Below are 16,252 nucleotides of genomic sequence, written 5' to 3' on the forward strand. Positions count from 1 at the left end.
CTTAGATAGAAAAGATAAAAAAGATAAATAGGTAGGTAAGGTGCAAAGAGTTGTAGTTGCAAGATGGTGGTAGTGTTATTGTTAATAACAGTATATAATGATAATATCAATAATATTATGTATATAATATATAATATGACTGAACAGATATACATGTATACACATAGGCTAGATATTAAACATTAATATTGATATAATGTAAACATATGTGGTTTTTATTGTTGATTTTGATGTATATATTTTATTTGTAGTTATACATATTTTATTCATTCCCAGACGTGCTTTTAATAGACTTTGGTGGAACATTTTTTCCTGTTCACATGACTGCAGTCAGGATCACGGATGGCTCAGGATTGGTGTGACAGAGGTTAGAGGGGCGGGTTTAGTGCTATTCTGGAAATCATTTTGCGTAGCGCATCTGTATCGGTAAAAAAAAAACCCCAGCGCTGTGATGTGTGGGCTCAGCCAAATGAAGTGATTCATCCTCTCTCGGTACAGGTTATCTGCCCCGCTGCTCGTCCGACCTATTTGAAAGGTAAGGTTTTAATTACAACTGCAGCTCTCAGTCAGAGTACATGTTGTTCGCCGGCTGCAGACAAAAGAGCGGACATGGGTGGGATTTAAATGGGAGGGGATCAGCTGTGTGAAGAATGGGTTGCATTGTCGACCCCCTCTTTTATTCAAAATTATGCATTATTTAAGAAAATCCACTACAATTTATCTCTGGGTTTAGTAGTTTGTCTGTCTGTAAAGGGGATGGGATTATCCACTGAGGGTACCGCTGCGCTGTCAGGCAAAAGAGAGAGACAGCCCCCCCTCCTCCCCTTTTTTTTTTGGTACAAATCTATCACGCTTTGTTTGTCATCTATCTAGAGCGATTTGTGTCTGTGTCTGTTCAGATGTCCAATGTCATTAGACCAATGATAAATGTGACATTTGATAGATTTTTTATCAGTCATCATCACAGAAAAAGGCGAGTGTGCAGAATCTAGGCCAGGATCGCTGTAAATAGAGGATTACATTATTGTGACTGTAAAAAAACAAACATGCTTTTTAATGTCTCTCTCTCTCTCTCTGTTTGCTTTTACCACTTTGCATTCATCGCCCTCAGATAAAATAAAACACAATGGGTGGACCTAGTTCTGGACTTTCCCATTAGTCTCTATATACAGACCATCAAAGAGGAGTCTACACAGTCAAAGGGTTTTACTGGATCCGGTGAGAGCATGGCTCAGGTAGAGGAGACCCAGACTGAAGGAGAGGGCAGCCCCCAGATGATCTCCTTAAGATCAGACATATCAGGGAACCATGTGGACGATGGAGAAGTGGGGCCCTCCATAAGGAGGAAGAGGAGGAAGAAGAAAGACCCGCGTCCAGAGTCCATTATTGTCTACCGGTCTGATGTAGAGAGGGCACCTGGAGAGGACCAAGGCGGTGAGGAGGGAGCGGAGAGGAGCGCAGAGGAGGGAGCTAAATTCCTCTGCACACCTACAGGCGAAGGTGAGACGGGTGTCAGAGTCTGTTAAAATCATGAAGGCACAAGCATATGTAATGCAGATTATACAATGCAGACTGACTACTCACAGGTAGATTCATTAGGATTGTAGATAATGAAATAGTGATTTAAAGTCAAATCTTTTTGAGCTGTTCGGTCTCATAAGTTCCTGTAATTCAGTTCTTCCAGTGGTGTAATGCAGGCTACCCACGTATTTTTCTGCATTTGGTACACCCACTTCTAAACCACCTCGTATGTGCATCCTTTAATAGTGTTCTATGAGTTACATGTGTTTCTCTAGGATGGCAAAGGCATGACATACTCCAATTTTAGGAATAAGGAGTACTTCTCTCAAAATGCATATTTATGTAGTTGTCTCATGCGTCTGTATTGAGCCAGTATTGAATGCAAAATCTGCACCTCTTCTGTTGCTATTGTTGATTTCATAATGATCCTTTGTCCCTGATGTCAAGCAGCACATGTTAAATGACAATTAACAATTACTACTGGCTCCTTGGAGGAGATAAATATGCAAACATTAGTGTAGAGTATACCCACTTCTCCAGGTACCTCCTCTCACCCAAACAAGACGATAGGGAAGGGAACCTTATTTGTTGTTGTTTTTCAGATAAGTATCTGTCTTCTGTTGTATTATCTCTGAACAGGAAGCGGCTGGAGCCTTCCTCCAGACAGCCGCTACGTGACTCTGACAGGCACCATCACCCGTGGGAAGAAGAAGGGTCAGGTGGTTGACATTCACCTCACTTTGACAGAGAAGGAACTCAGGGATCTGGCTAAGTCAAGGGAACGTCTGGATGCAGAGTGTGAAGCAGGGGAGGGCGCCAAATGCAACTGCAGCTTGGGTGTGTGCCAGGGACCCCACGTTGTCCTGTGGAGCGTCTCCTGTGCCCCTGTGGTTTTCCTCCTCTCCTTCATCACCTCCTTCTACTACGGCACTCTCACCTGGTACAACGTCTTCCTGGTGTACAATGAGGAGCGGACGTTCTGGCACAAGATTACGATATGCCCCTTCCTCATCATCTTCTACCCCATGCTCATCATGCCCATGGCGCTGTCTTTGGCTCTGTACTCCGCTGTGGTGCAGGTGTCCTGGGCCTTCAGTGAGTGGTGGCAGGTTGTGAGAGACCTGGAGAAAGGCTTCTGCGGCTGGGCCTGTGGGAAGCTGGGACTGGAGGACTGTTCCCCCTATAGCATAGTAGAGCTGCTCGACTCTGATACAGTTTGTGGCACTCTGCAGAGCAAAGCCCCAAGTGAACTCGCTCAGACGTCATCAGTGTGAAGTGGAGGGATGCTGAGGTCTGGGGCACGTGTCGATGCAGGCTGAAGTCAAGTTATGTGACCAGGAAGTTCAAATTGGTCACAGGAAAGTATATGAAAGCTATTTCACTTCACTACTCTTCTGCAAATCATAACTTATCAAACACTGCCTGAATTGTGCTATACTCCTTAAATTTTGTAAAGCATTATTGGATCCAGATCTCTATTAATCATTCCTCTGAGCATGTTGGGTCATTTTTTTTAACTTTTAATTATTCTCAGATCACTGAATCCTCCTCAAGGACCTTTTGATACACGTAGGCCTTGATGCCTCCTGTAGTAAAGTTTAGATAAGCTGACTGTGGACTCTGACTGTGTTGGAGGCCTGAAAGTTTCACTTCACCTGTAAATATCTGTACTTAAAATGTTTGTGATCACTGTGCTGCGCACTGACATCAGAAACAGCATTCATTTCACAGGCAATGCTGTCTTGTATGTGACATCATCATAATCACTCAGTGAAGTTGTATTTGAAGCAAGGCTGGATTACCAACTGGAAAAAAAGAGGCTGTTGATTGGGAATATGCACCATTGATCACATTAAGATGGGTGATATCTTGTTAAGGAGTTCTGTGTCAGCATCTAGTTTTTAAAGGCTGGCGTGACTTTATATTCTTCTTATTGTCAACAAATCACTAATGTGGTAGTGGCTCATCTTTCCTGTCTGTGGCCCTCAATCCCATTGGTTCCTACTGAAGATATACATTTTTAATAATGGACCTTAAATATAACAATGCATTACTGTCCTAAAACAGCTGGGAACTGTAGTTTTAAGCACATTTTAAGTAATACAGAAGCAAATAGTACATTTGTGTGGACTATTTTAAGTGTTTAATACACATTTGATGCTCTAGTGGGTATTTTCAGCAGCAGGATGGTGACGATGTGGGACTGACTCAGGATAAACTACAGTGTGTGATCATGATAATGAGGGAATGTGTCACCCAGTGTGACAGTGTTGCTTATTCATGTGTTAATCCAGCCACAATTTGAAGCCATAGTCAGGACAAGCTGACAAATCTGACATTTCTTTGGTGAATTTATGTTTTTTCATTGTCATGTTTTTGTATGTTTAAGGCGCCATCAACACAGATGTTTGTGATCTTAAACTACTTGTGTTGTCTTCACAGTTGTGGTCCATACACGAGTAAAATGAAGTTCTCTGTAACTTTCCACCGAAGAATTCCTGTTACATTTCCAAACAGTCATATTTCTAATGCTGATTTAATTTATTTTAAATATTTAAGTCTTGTACACTTCCTGACATTATTGTAGCTAGGTGTTTTATACTCTTTGAAGTAAATGTATTGCAAACAGCCATCAGTAACTGATTGAAATACATAGTGGAAGGTGTTGGTTTAAGTAGATTGGATGGTTTAAATATTTGGTGATTCAAATGTTTATGATTAGACCTGGCCGGGTAAAGTAATTTAATTTTAACTTCACACAGGTAAAGATGTGTTTATGGATTGAGTCTGTATGCCATATTACATGTTGTGAAACCACAGAATGCAAAGTAAAGAATTACACAAATTAAACAAAGTGTTACTGTATGTCATTGTATATGTGCTAATTTTAAATATGCTCGTTTCAATGCACAGCAGATCAATGTTTTCTGTCTAGTTTATAATGTCTCTCAGAAAAACAAGTCAGCACATTTCCCTGCATGGTGCACACAGATGGCTCTCTGGATGCTTTGAGATCTGATTATTGGCACCCTGGTGTTACATTGGGGTTCTTACTGACCAAATCCATATGCTCCAATGCCTTATACAGTACAATAGAACAAAAAACTCACAACATGACAATGCATGCATGATGTAAATCTAATTAATGCCTATGGGAGAGTGTTTCATAGACTAGGAGGTATCTGCAACTTGTACTGGCTTAGTTTATCTGATTTAATTAAACTAATGTTAAAACAAACACAGTATGTGATTGAAAACCACACTAATGAGCCAGGACAACTCTTTGATTGGGGACAGTAAGGTCATTGGTGTAGTAATTCTTCAAGACATTTGAGGTGTTTGTGGTGTATTTTCATAAAATATTTTAATTCCTCACAGTGTAGAGAGCATACACACCTTTATGTAGTGAAATAAAAAGTATACAGTTAAACTTACACAATTAAAATGATTAAATGCAAACGGGAAATATCAAATCAAGGATTTTACATTTTAGTTTTAGTGTTCGGGGATGACTTTCAGTATTTTGTATTTATACCAAATATTTATTTATACATTAATTCGTCAGTTTTATTGCTCCTAATTACTAATTTATTCATTTTGTTCATTGTGTTTTTATTTATTTATGATTTTATTTGACCCAAATAGACCACACACAGTACAGGGGCTATGAAACGCTGGAGGGCGTTTGACCTACATGTGCTTATTGCATTAAATAACACTGACTCGTCTTAAGTTCAATAACACCACAGCTGATATTATCATAGCTGGAAACAAGTCCAGCATGTTTTGTTAAACAGGTTTATTGTAAGTTAAAAAGGTGAGCAAAGAGAACCGCGGAACATTTGTTACTTCCTGTTGTCCACAGTTCCTCTCCGGACTCATAACAGAGCGACACCCAGTTGTCGGGAGAGGGAAAAAAGAAGATGGCAGGAGCTAAAGTGAGTTACTTTGTGTTGCATTTAAATAAAAATTAAATAAAATAATTACTCCGGTGTGCAGCGTTATTAGATAATGTTAAGTTGCTTTAAATGAGCAGTTTTTAAACGTTAGAAACCAACCGTTTTCTTTCAGCTTCAGACGGTAAACGTTAGTGACATCAGAGCATTCTCTGGTGACATGTTGAGACGCGTTGGGACCGTTGACGCTAACTGACATTCCGCCCCGCCCCCTATTGAACGAATACAAAGGTTATTAACGTTAACAGCGTGAAAACAAATAAAAGTATTACTTTTATCCAAGAAATGTTCAGCGTGTTTCTATGTGGAGACTGTGAATGAGTAGTTAAAATATAATAAATAAATAAATAAATAAAAACTGGGAGTTCTCCATAAGGAATGAATGAGGTAAAAATCGACGGGAAACGGGGAATATATGGAAAATTATGAAAGTATCAATGAGAAAAATCTGGACTAGACGCAGAAAAACATACATAATAATATAAATAATACATAATAATATAAATAATAATATAATATAATAATAATAATAATAATAAATATCTTTGGTATTTTTAAAGGCTTGCTCATCTGTGTCTGTGCTCAAAGCATCTCTAATGTGTTGACCAGAACAAATGTTTTTATTAGATCCTGAAATGTTTTGTTCTCTGTAGTCAGCGCTGGTCCTGTGCATGGATGTTGGATTATCCATGTCCAACTCTGCCTCGGGCGAAGAGCCTCCCTTTGAACTTGCAAAAAAAGTCATCCAGAAGTTTGTCCAGCGCCAGGTGAACTTCTTCTACACGTTTACTTCTACACATTAACAAAAAAACAAACAGTGTCCACCTGGAGGATCTACTCTGACGAGGCCTTTTGTCTTGTGACAGGTTTTTGCAGAGAACAAGGACGAGCTGGCGTTAGTTCTGTTTGGCACAGACGCCACCAAGAACCCCCTGGACCGGGATGGCCAGTACCAGAACATCACGGTGCATCGTCACCTTATGATACCTGATTTCGAGCTTCTGGAGGAAATAGAGAATCAGATCCATCCACAGAGTCAGCAGGCTGATTGTATCCTCTTGATTGATCAATATATAGTGTATTACCTCGTTTTACCTTTACGAGTACCTCATTTTCTCTTGCGTTTCATCTTCTGAATAAAGCAAAGCAAATTTTCCTGTTTAGTTATTGTATCCATTAACATTTTCTTAAATTTCTTTTCACAGAAAAAAAAAAATATAAATAAATGTAGAGATAGATATAAATTACATTAACCACCACACACTGGAATGACTTTACTGTGATTTTATTCGGAGTTAACAGTGTGTTTTGGCTGTAGCTTCTTCAGCTTTGCTCTCAGTTACTCATATATAACATATATACTGTGATACAGGATTTTGTCAGTGTCATTCACCCACCCCAGGCTATGCTGCATTAATCCCAGCACTCGCCTTTCACATTAATTTCTAAGAGGAAAGGTAACTTCTTCTTGTTTGTGAACACATTTTTAAAAATCTGTTTTAGGTTGATTAATTTAATGGTTTAATAATTTCATAACAAACGGCTTTATAACTTAATGACTTGTGTGATTAGATCCACTCAAATGTCTATTGTATTGGATTTAATTGTCAATTTCACTGTTTTTAATGTGCAATGAAGCAGACAATTAAGTGAGAGAGACACAGACTCTTTGACTTTATTCATCTGTCCTGTTTGTGTAGAGATGACGTGTGAGACTCTGTTTGCTCCTTGACTTCTGTTCATCAGGGATGGATGCTCTTGTCGTCTGCATGGATGTCCTTCAGACAGGAACAAAGTAAGAAGCTGCTTGTAGCTCGTATGAATTCGTGACAAACTTTTGTCCGTGCAGTTCAGTTTCAGAGATTATTGGTTTTTCAGTGGCGTGATTGATCGATTGATGTGCTTGGTGGATTTTCAGGGGGAAGAAGTATGATCGCCTCAATGTTGCCCTCCTGACTGACCTCAGCACTCAGGCCAACCAAGATCACCTGGACGTTATTATTGAAAACCTGAAACAAGATGGCATCACCCTGCAGTTTTTGTAAGCTTTGAACACATTCACCAAATGTTTTTGACTGCGCACGTGCTCAAATGTTTTATTAGAACCAGTCACATCTCGGATAGCGCTGGTTCCTCTAGCTGTGCTTCTTGTTGTGGCTGCTTTACTGCCGGAGTTTCATCATGATGTGCCAAATACTGTTTTTATACACACTCAAGGCAAACGGGTCAAACCTGCAGCTATAGAAACCACACAAATCTGCATAGTGCAGTTGTAGAATAATGATAATAGTAAGTACAATTATGTGTGTCAGTAAATATTACAAGTAATGGCAGCAATTTAATTATTATTGTGTAAATTATAACCGAGCTATCTGGGATGCTAAAACGCTGAGAACCACCACTGTGCAGCATCAAAGACATATTTTATTTAGCTAATAATGATGTTATTAGAAGTCAAGTAAGTTAAATTAACTGTAGTTTCAGGGCCTTTAATCATACCTATGCATCTTTCCTCGCTTATGCATTTTAAGTTTGCCTTTCCCTGCGGAGGACGATGAAGAGGCTGGAGGAGATGCGGACAGAAGAGGCCCCGGTCACCCAGGTACGGGCGAAGGTCTGTCCAGGGAACAGAAGGAAAGTCTGGACCTGGTGAAACACGTCATGCTGAGCCTGGATGAGGAGGACGGCCTGGATCAAATTTACACCTTCAGGTTTGAAGGGTTATACAAAACGCTGGATACTTCTCACATCTCACTTCTTTCTTCTTTACATCCATTTTTCTCTCGGACTCTCAGGGTTCGCTATACATTTAAAAGTAGTTGATGTTCTTACTGGATGATGTCGTATGAATTGGCTTTTTCATGTGCTTTACTCTTGCCGTAGGAAGGCAATTGAGCAGCTATGTATGTTCAAGTGTATCGAGAGGAGACCCATGGCCTGGCCCTGTCAGCTGACCATTGGCAGCTGTCTGTCCATCCGTATTGTTGGATACAAAGCAGTAAGTTTACTGACAACTCCACTGGATGAGTAAACACTAAATGCCTTTTATAGGTTTTCTCAGGTCTGAATAATGGTAGACCGACTTCTCTGATTCCAGCTGCTCAAATGTGATTTTTTTTCTGGTTTTCTGAAATTTTATGGACCAAACAACTAATCAAACTATTGAGAAAGTGATAGACAGGTTAATTGCAGCCCTAAATATGCTGTTACACATGTAATCAAGTCACTCAGAAGTGACTACTGTGAAGTCTGACTGCTGCTCCTTTCTGTTTGTTCATTTGATCATTTAGTGACACCTTGTGGCAAAAATTAATTCCACACATTGGTTAATGCAAAAGGTTATGGTCAGATGTTTGTCATGTTTTATTTGTTTACTAAGAATAAAATGACTGATTATTATATTCTATATATACCAGCATGTACATTTTTAAATGAAGTTATATTGTATAATAGTGTTTCTGCCTGAGTATATATATATACATACTCTTTGTTCAATGAAAGAAATCAAATATGCAGCTCACCAATAATAGTCAAAGTGAAGCCAAAGGTTTACAGCAACAAATACTATTCACCATCAAGGACCAAAATTCACACCTGTCAGTCAAATTTGGGTTTTGACGGATAATAAATTAGGATCATCGGACAGATGGCCGGAATATAATGTGGAATCACAACGTAAGACCATTGCTGTGTTTCTCATGTGACCCTCACTGTCCACCGTACCTGTCGTGAGGTCAGCAAATCAAATCCAATCAGCTTACTACCATTTGGCGCTTTTTACACAATATCTAGAAACATATGTGTTACGTGTTAGTGTCTTTGTGGCTGATCGAAAATATGAAACTCAGAACCACGATGCAGTTTCATGGCCGGTAAAAAAACATTTGTCAGAAGGTTAATTTTGGACCCTCCTCACCGTGTATTCCAGGTGACAGAGGAGAAACTGAAGAAAACGTGGGTTACGGTTGACGCTCAGAGCAACAAGAAAGACGACGTGAAGAGAGAGACGGTCTACTGCCTGGATGATGACAATGAGACAGAGGTGCAAAGGGACGATACCATCCAAGGTAAGAAAGTTGTTGTGAAATCAGACTGTTGTTCTACTAACTACTTCACTACTACTGCTGCTTAAAAAACGTATTTTTTGTTAACAGGTTTTCGTTATGGAAGCGATATTGTTCCGTTCTCCAAAGTAGATCAAGACCAGATGAAATACAAGCACGATGGGAAGTGCTTTGCTGTTCTCGGCTTCACCAAACAGAACCTGGTATTGTACTTTATATGCTGGTGTGAAATATTCAAGTAAAACAAATCTCAGATGATGTAAACCTAAAACGTTTAAACTCTATTCGCCCACTGCAGGTGCGTCGCCATCAGTTCATGGGGAGTCAAGTCGTCAAGATGTTTGCTCCCAAGGATGATGAGGTGAGAACAGAAAGAACTGCTGCACTAAGGAAGACTACATGTTGATACTGACCGTTCTCTGTTTCTACTCTTCTGTCTGAGCAGCACGCAGGAGTTGCGCTGTCCGCACTCATCCGAGCGCTAGATGAACTCCAAATGGTTGCCATTGTACGTTACGCCTATGACCGGCGCAGCAACCCTCAAGTAGGAGCAGCTTTCCCGTGCGTAAAACAGAACTATGAGGTGAGATCGCAGACTCTTAAAACAAGCTGGTTTCAAGAATATTTACTGAATCTGCGTCCAATATCACAGAGCTAACAGTCTGTATCGCACCATTATTAGTGTCTGATGTACGTCCAGCTGCCCTTCATGGAAGACCTCAGACAGTTTACGTTCCCTTCTCTGGAAAACAACAAAAAGCTCTCTCCATCAGGTACTGTCTCTTTAGACACAAAACACCTCAAGGTATTGAATTGTTTAACTAACTGCAGATTCTCTGCAAGAGGTGTGATTATTATCACAGCAGCAGTTACAGCATTTAGACCTGCAGGTGTAAACATGTCACTGTTAAAAGCTGTTGCCATCTCAACACTACTTCACCAGGCTCCATGAAGACACACACACACATGCATCTTACTTGTCACTGCTCTTATTTAACCAGAATTGATACCAGTCATCAGAAATTCCTCCAATACTGGGCGTCCTGGTAGCTGGTCTGGTAGAGCTGGGGCACCCATGTGTTAAGGCTGAGTCCTTGCTGCAAAGGCCGTGGGTTTGAATCCAACACGTGGCTCTCTCTCCCTCCTTACTGTCTATTGTTCTCTGTCCTGTCAAAAAAAAAGGCAAAAAGACCCCCAAAAATGATCTGGTACTACGTATTTTATTGGCCCTGAATTGGTACACTGCTACTTCCCAGCAGTGTCCTTTTCACCATCTTTATGAAGTCATGACCCGCCCTGCTGCAGCACTACAGTTAGTTATTGTCACTAAGAAGACTTCAGTGAGGGATGTAAGAATAGCCTTTAATGGTGTTTTGTGTGTTGGTTGATTCCTGTAGACACCCAGCTGTCTGCGGTGGACTCTCTTATTGACTCCATGATGTTGGTACAGAAGGATGATGATGCAGAACAAAAGGACATTTTCAAGGTCCACCACATTCCCAACCCTGCCTTCCAGAGGCACTTCCAGGTACTGCAGTCTATTTAAGAGATACAGCACTCCTGTTACTTACTTATTCTGAATTGTGTCCTCTTCAGCTCGGTAACATTAGATGAGAGCTTCACCAGCGAGTGGCTGTTGATATTCAACCAGGATTTCTTCCTCAATCCAACCTTTCTTTCAGTGTCTGCATCATCGGGCTGTAAACCCCGGCACCCCTCTTCCCCCCATGGAGCCATGGCTGAAGGCCGCTCTTGAGCGCCCTGATGTCATTAGTGAACGTTGCCAGGCTCCACTAGAGGAGATAAAGAGGACCTTTCCTCTCACAGAAGTGGAGAAGAAAAAGAAGCTGAAGACTAGTGCTCAGATTTTTGGCAAAGAGTAAGTTTTGCTTTAGTATGCTGGTGAGTCTTTGACCATTACAGCGAGGGCTGTTAGTCATGTAGTGAGAAGTCATTTGTGTTGTCCAAAATATTCATGCAGATGGTTGAATGAAATTCAAATTGACTTTGGGATGTAATTTATTTATTTTCTTTTTTTAAATCGTACACTAGTGTTTTGAGAGTATCCGTGGTGTGTGTGTGAACGTTTTACTGAAATGAACTATTTTCCGTATTCTTACTGACCCCCTTTGCCATTTACAGCGCAGAGGAACCAGATGCCAAGAAAGCAAAAGGAGACGAAGAAGAGGATTATAACCTGGCTGACATTGCCGAAGGCTCTGTTACTTCGGTGAGAATCAGGGAGTCTGGATGGCGTAATACCTCTAGATAGATAACCACTTTTTATAAAGAATCAGCTAGTCTAAATAAAGTACTTTTTCATTAAGGTACTTTTTTTAAACTCTTCACCAGGTGGGAAGCGTGGATCCAGCCCGAGACTTCCGTACTCTGATTAAGTTGAAGAGTCTTCCATTGGGAGAGGGTGAGGTCCAGTTTTTTTTTCTCGGCGCTCTGGCCTTCTAAACATTTTGTCTGGACGTATTATAAACCGTTGTGACTCATGTTCAGCCTTGGTAATTGTATTTATCTCTTTGTTTGGTTGCGGTGACCCCCTTGTCCTTCCCAGTCTGCCAGCAGCTGACTCACAGGATAGAGCAGTTGCTTAGCAACAAGAACACACACTACTACATGAAAAGCATCACCTGTATCCAGGCTTTTAGAGAGCAGTCCGTTAAGGTAAATAAACATTCACTATCTTCCTTTTGGGAAAATGAACGATGATGTGGGAGTTTCTGTTTTAAGAGTCTGAAACAATCTCGAGATATCAGAACACATAGTTTTTTGCTTTACCGTGAAGATCATGAGTCAACCTGAGGCGTCTGTTTCATTTCTCAAGACTTGAACTAAGGCCAGTTCTTGTGTGAGTGTGTACTTCTGTGTCTGTAGGCAGAAGTGAGCTTTTAAAGCAGACTGATAATTGGATTTTGGATGTTTCTTATCTTTCATTTTTCAGCTGGGGAATGCTGATCTGTACAATAGCTACCTCCAGTCCCTGAAAAGAAGCATCCCAAACAGACGGCTGGAGGTTTTCTGGGACTTGCTTGTTCAGGGTATGTTAAGCCGTATTACTGGAGATTACATTTCCACATAATTGTGAGCAAAATATGCAAATAACACACAAACGAGGGGAGCTCATTGACGCTCAATAAAGCGCTGAGGCCTGAATCACAAGTCCGTGTTTGTGAACCTTTTTTTGCTGTTTGATTGACAGATGCCATAACTCTCATCAGCAAGGACGAGGTTGAAGGAAGCACTGTATCCAAAAACGAAGCTATTCAGGTGATGTAATGAAAACTCCCCTCCTGAAATCACTGTGATCTTGAGTCTGTACTAATACTGACTGGAACCAATGTTGTCCACAGTTTATGGTTGTTGAGGAGAAGAAAGAGGAGGCGGCTGTGCCGTCAGCTGAAGACACTGGAGATGTTGATGACTTGGTATGTGTTGGTGACTTTTTAGCTTTTAAATATTTAACTGATGTACCCTAAACTCATGTTAAAGCCATTTCCTGTGTATTTTGCAGAATGGGCCTCAGTCTGATGATGTGCTTAGCCTGTTGAGACCTTTCATATAAACTCTAGTCTTACATCTTTTTTTTTCTCTTCCTGTGCAGCTGGACATGATGTAAGAAGGGATGCAATGGGAGCGTCTGCAGTGTGGACATCCAGAGAAATGAGAAGAATGCAATCATTCAGCCAGCCTGACCAAACCAATTCAGCCGTCCATTGTTCTGCCTCCCACTTAGAAACCGCTGATACTTGTAACAGGTGATACTGAGTAACTGCATGCAATGTTTGACTTAACTGACCTTTACACCGGTACTGTATCTAAGATAACTCTTGTATGTAGAACTCACACAAACCTTTGCAAGTTCTGTATGTGGAGGGCTTTAAATGTGTTTTGTCACAAATGTCTTTGTTAAAATTATGTATTTTCTATGAATCCATAGTAATTAAAGTGCTTTAAATCTTAAGATTTCTGTGACTTTACAGAAGACAGCACTGCGGTGTCCAACAGACTGCAGGTTTATTATCTAAAATATGTAAAGCTTAATGGTGGATGAAGAATGAGCGACTTGCTACTATGTTTTTGTGTAACAATATGGAAGATGAATACAGTTTTTATGAATACAGTTACGAACGTAATAAAGCACAGTGCTGTGATTTCAATTGCAAAATGTACAGTGCATAGAAGAATAATATTAAACCAGTATCACATGTTTAAATGCTAGAACAACAGCAGTAGCACCAGTATGACATTCACATCCACGTGGTCTCTCTCTTAACATACCCACTGGATGAAACGGTCAAACAAACTAGACTGGGACAGATCAGAGACTTCTTTAACTTTCAAGATGGCGTCCTGGTCACCCATGGCCAGCTTCGTTAAGACTTCTTGGTCAACGTCACTTCCCGTGGCTATCACTGTGGAGACGACCTGTGCCCCGCGCATGGCGCTAACCGCCTCCTCCAGGTTCCTGCTGTCAGTGACACCGTCTGTGATGATAACGAATGAAACCTCTGCGTAGCGTCTCGTCTGCCGAGCATTTCCTTTACCCAGTACGTTGTCGATGGTGTAGATGATGCCAGGCCCGACGCTCGAAGAAGTATCCAGATAAGTCAAGCCGGCTATTCCTTCAGCGATGACAGCAGAGTCGTGTGTGAGAGGGAAGGCCACAGCGTTCTCGTTCTCTTTGCCGAACTGTACCAGTGCCAAGCGGGTTCGCATACGATCAGTCTTGCTCCGGGCCATTACCAGTCTGAATGCCACTTTCTCTACAAATTCACGCACTTGCCGGAAATTGTTAGGCCCGAGGCGCTCTGAGCCATCTATTAGAAATACCAGATCCACCGGCCGCTGGACGCATGGAGCTACGTGAGGTTCTGTAATGAAAGAAAACAAATCACACACTGAGCTACACTCTTTGTTATGACAACGGACAAATAATCAAGCCATGAATAACACTTACCACTCTTACAGGGGAGATCAGGGCACACAATCTCCGGGTCTGGAAGGAAAATCAAATGGTTACACAAATGGACTGAAGGACCAGTATGGTCATCCTGCTGTGTGTACTGGTGCAGGCTTACCGGGACAGAGCACAGTCTCCATCTTTTCTATGAAGTTGTCAGCCACCAAGTCAGTGTACCTATTCATCTCAAAGATACGATCCTTCTTGCGGCACGCTATCGACCCCAGGATATTATCATCCTGTCTCTCTTTAAACATGTCACCAACCCCAATGGCATTCACCACCACATTGTTGTCATTGCAAAGGTAATCAAGCAGATTCTCGTCGTCGTGTGGGTCGAAGCGGCCATCTGTGATTACCACCACAGATATTTTGGCCCGGGATCTCTTGCTGTCCCTGATTAGGTTATCATAGGTGTACTTGAGGGCCGAGGGAGTGAAGGTGCCCCCAGCAATCCACTGCAGTCTCTTCACTGCGTCTTTGAAGGCAGACATGGAGTTTATGGTTGGGTCATCGAGACGAATGGCCTCAAACGTGTGACTGAACTGTACAACTCCGACTCTTGTTCCTAGAAGAGGCAGACATGTCAGGTAGTGTATTACGACTTTGTGAGTTCAGTTTTAATGGATACGGGTGGCATTATTGTAAGTTTTTCCCATGAAAAGGCCAAAACCAAGTTTGTGTTTACTTGAAGAATTCCTTTTCCTGTTTGTAAACCTTTAAAAATGGGCAACAAATATGTTTTTTTTTTTTATGTGACATATTCATACACACACTGTGTTTTTGTGAGTATTAGCTGCACCAGGATGTGATTCAAGGAGGGATGCCATTCCACTTGTTAACCTGCGATCCTCCCGCTTCATCCCCTAGTAGCGAGAGAGCGCAGAGGCAAAGGGGTTGTTTAATCAAACATGTTATTCTAGTCTTGCCTGACACATCGATCTTTTATCCGATTGAGGTTTATGCTAGTTTGAATCTATGGCCCCGACCATGGCTCTGAAATATCAGTAGGCTGTGTATTGACAAATCCATCCGGCTGTCCGTGGCACTGAAGCAGCAGACAGATTTGCAATTGTGCTTTTTTTCTCTCAGTCCCGTCCTTCTTTCGCTTGTGTCTCGGATCTATAATATTCTATGAACTGCATACTATTAATATTAATTTATACACTATATTTATACTCTAGATGAATATATAGATCGTAGAGACACACTGCTGCCTCTAGTATTCCTATAATATTTTAATAATCATTCAGTAGTGTCAATGCTGCTGAAAATATACACCCCCAGAGTCACTTCTGAAACCTGACCATAGATCAGTAAGAGACATCGCCCTGTTAAAAATGAACAAATCACACACTGACTACAGTCCATGTTTCTTTGTAATGAATGCCATATCAGGCTTGGGCTACACAAGTAATATTTTTCAGTAACTAATTAATTGTTGGTTTTGGTCTTTTCAGTTAATTTGTTGAAAATAAGAACAACATATTGAACATTGGCAACCTTATTCTTTACATTTGTGATGTTTTGGCTTTGTGTTCACATCAGTGTGAATGTGAATTGACACTGTATGAAGTTTGAGACCTAAAATATGTAACACTGACAATCTACTTAGTGGTTACTGTCACTGTTAATGAAGAGAGCAGTGTAAATAGGGGCCCTGCTCAAATATATTTGGCTGTAACTGTATATTCACTGGTGGATTAAGTGATTCACTCTTTGGACATAGTTAATCTTTT

The 16,252-nt window shown here is 41.0% G+C and overlaps 3 protein-coding genes across 3 annotated transcripts in view; 2 read left to right on the forward strand and 1 right to left on the reverse strand.

The window, feature by feature from the left end:
- Positions 1 to 403: 403 nt before the first annotated feature.
- tmem169b (transmembrane protein 169b) lies at positions 404 to 4,371 on the forward strand. The gene is made up of 3 exons (XM_035676278.1): positions 404 to 535; positions 1,112 to 1,500; positions 2,161 to 4,371. Exons 2-3 carry the CDS (start codon positions 1,227 to 1,229, stop codon positions 2,793 to 2,795), a joined length of 909 nt encoding a protein of 302 aa, XP_035532171.1. The 5' UTR covers positions 404 to 535; positions 1,112 to 1,226; the 3' UTR covers positions 2,796 to 4,371.
- Positions 4,372 to 5,242: 871 nt separating this feature from the next.
- Positions 5,243 to 13,514, forward strand: xrcc5 (X-ray repair complementing defective repair in Chinese hamster cells 5). The gene is made up of 21 exons (XM_035676277.1): positions 5,243 to 5,459; positions 6,131 to 6,244; positions 6,344 to 6,527; positions 7,224 to 7,272; positions 7,396 to 7,518; positions 8,009 to 8,188; positions 8,361 to 8,475; positions 9,406 to 9,544; positions 9,632 to 9,744; positions 9,840 to 9,902; positions 9,987 to 10,124; positions 10,224 to 10,314; positions 10,939 to 11,069; positions 11,224 to 11,420; positions 11,684 to 11,771; positions 11,894 to 11,963; positions 12,108 to 12,217; positions 12,495 to 12,591; positions 12,753 to 12,820; positions 12,904 to 12,978; positions 13,155 to 13,514. Exons 1-21 carry the CDS (start codon positions 5,445 to 5,447, stop codon positions 13,167 to 13,169), a joined length of 2,175 nt encoding a protein of 724 aa, XP_035532170.1. The 5' UTR covers positions 5,243 to 5,444; the 3' UTR covers positions 13,170 to 13,514.
- Positions 13,515 to 13,550: 36 nt separating this feature from the next.
- LOC118338860 (collagen alpha-2(VI) chain-like) overlaps positions 13,551 to 16,252 on the reverse strand; it is an 11,069-nt gene continuing 8,367 nt past the window's right edge. The window contains exons 24-26 of the mRNA XM_035676276.1: positions 14,632 to 15,081; positions 14,511 to 14,549; positions 13,551 to 14,424 (exon numbers count right to left, since the gene is read on the reverse strand). Of these exons, the coding sequence (XP_035532169.1) occupies positions 13,823 to 14,424; positions 14,511 to 14,549; positions 14,632 to 15,081 (1,091 nt within the window). The 3' untranslated portion in view covers positions 13,551 to 13,822. The remainder of the gene's footprint in view (positions 14,425 to 14,510; positions 14,550 to 14,631; positions 15,082 to 16,252) is intronic.

Source organism: Morone saxatilis, unplaced genomic scaffold (genome assembly GCF_004916995.1).
Source record: "Morone saxatilis isolate NCDOM2014 unplaced genomic scaffold, NCSU_SB_2.0 Contig5, whole genome shotgun sequence".
Lineage (NCBI taxonomy): Eukaryota > Metazoa > Chordata > Actinopteri > Moronidae > Morone > Morone saxatilis.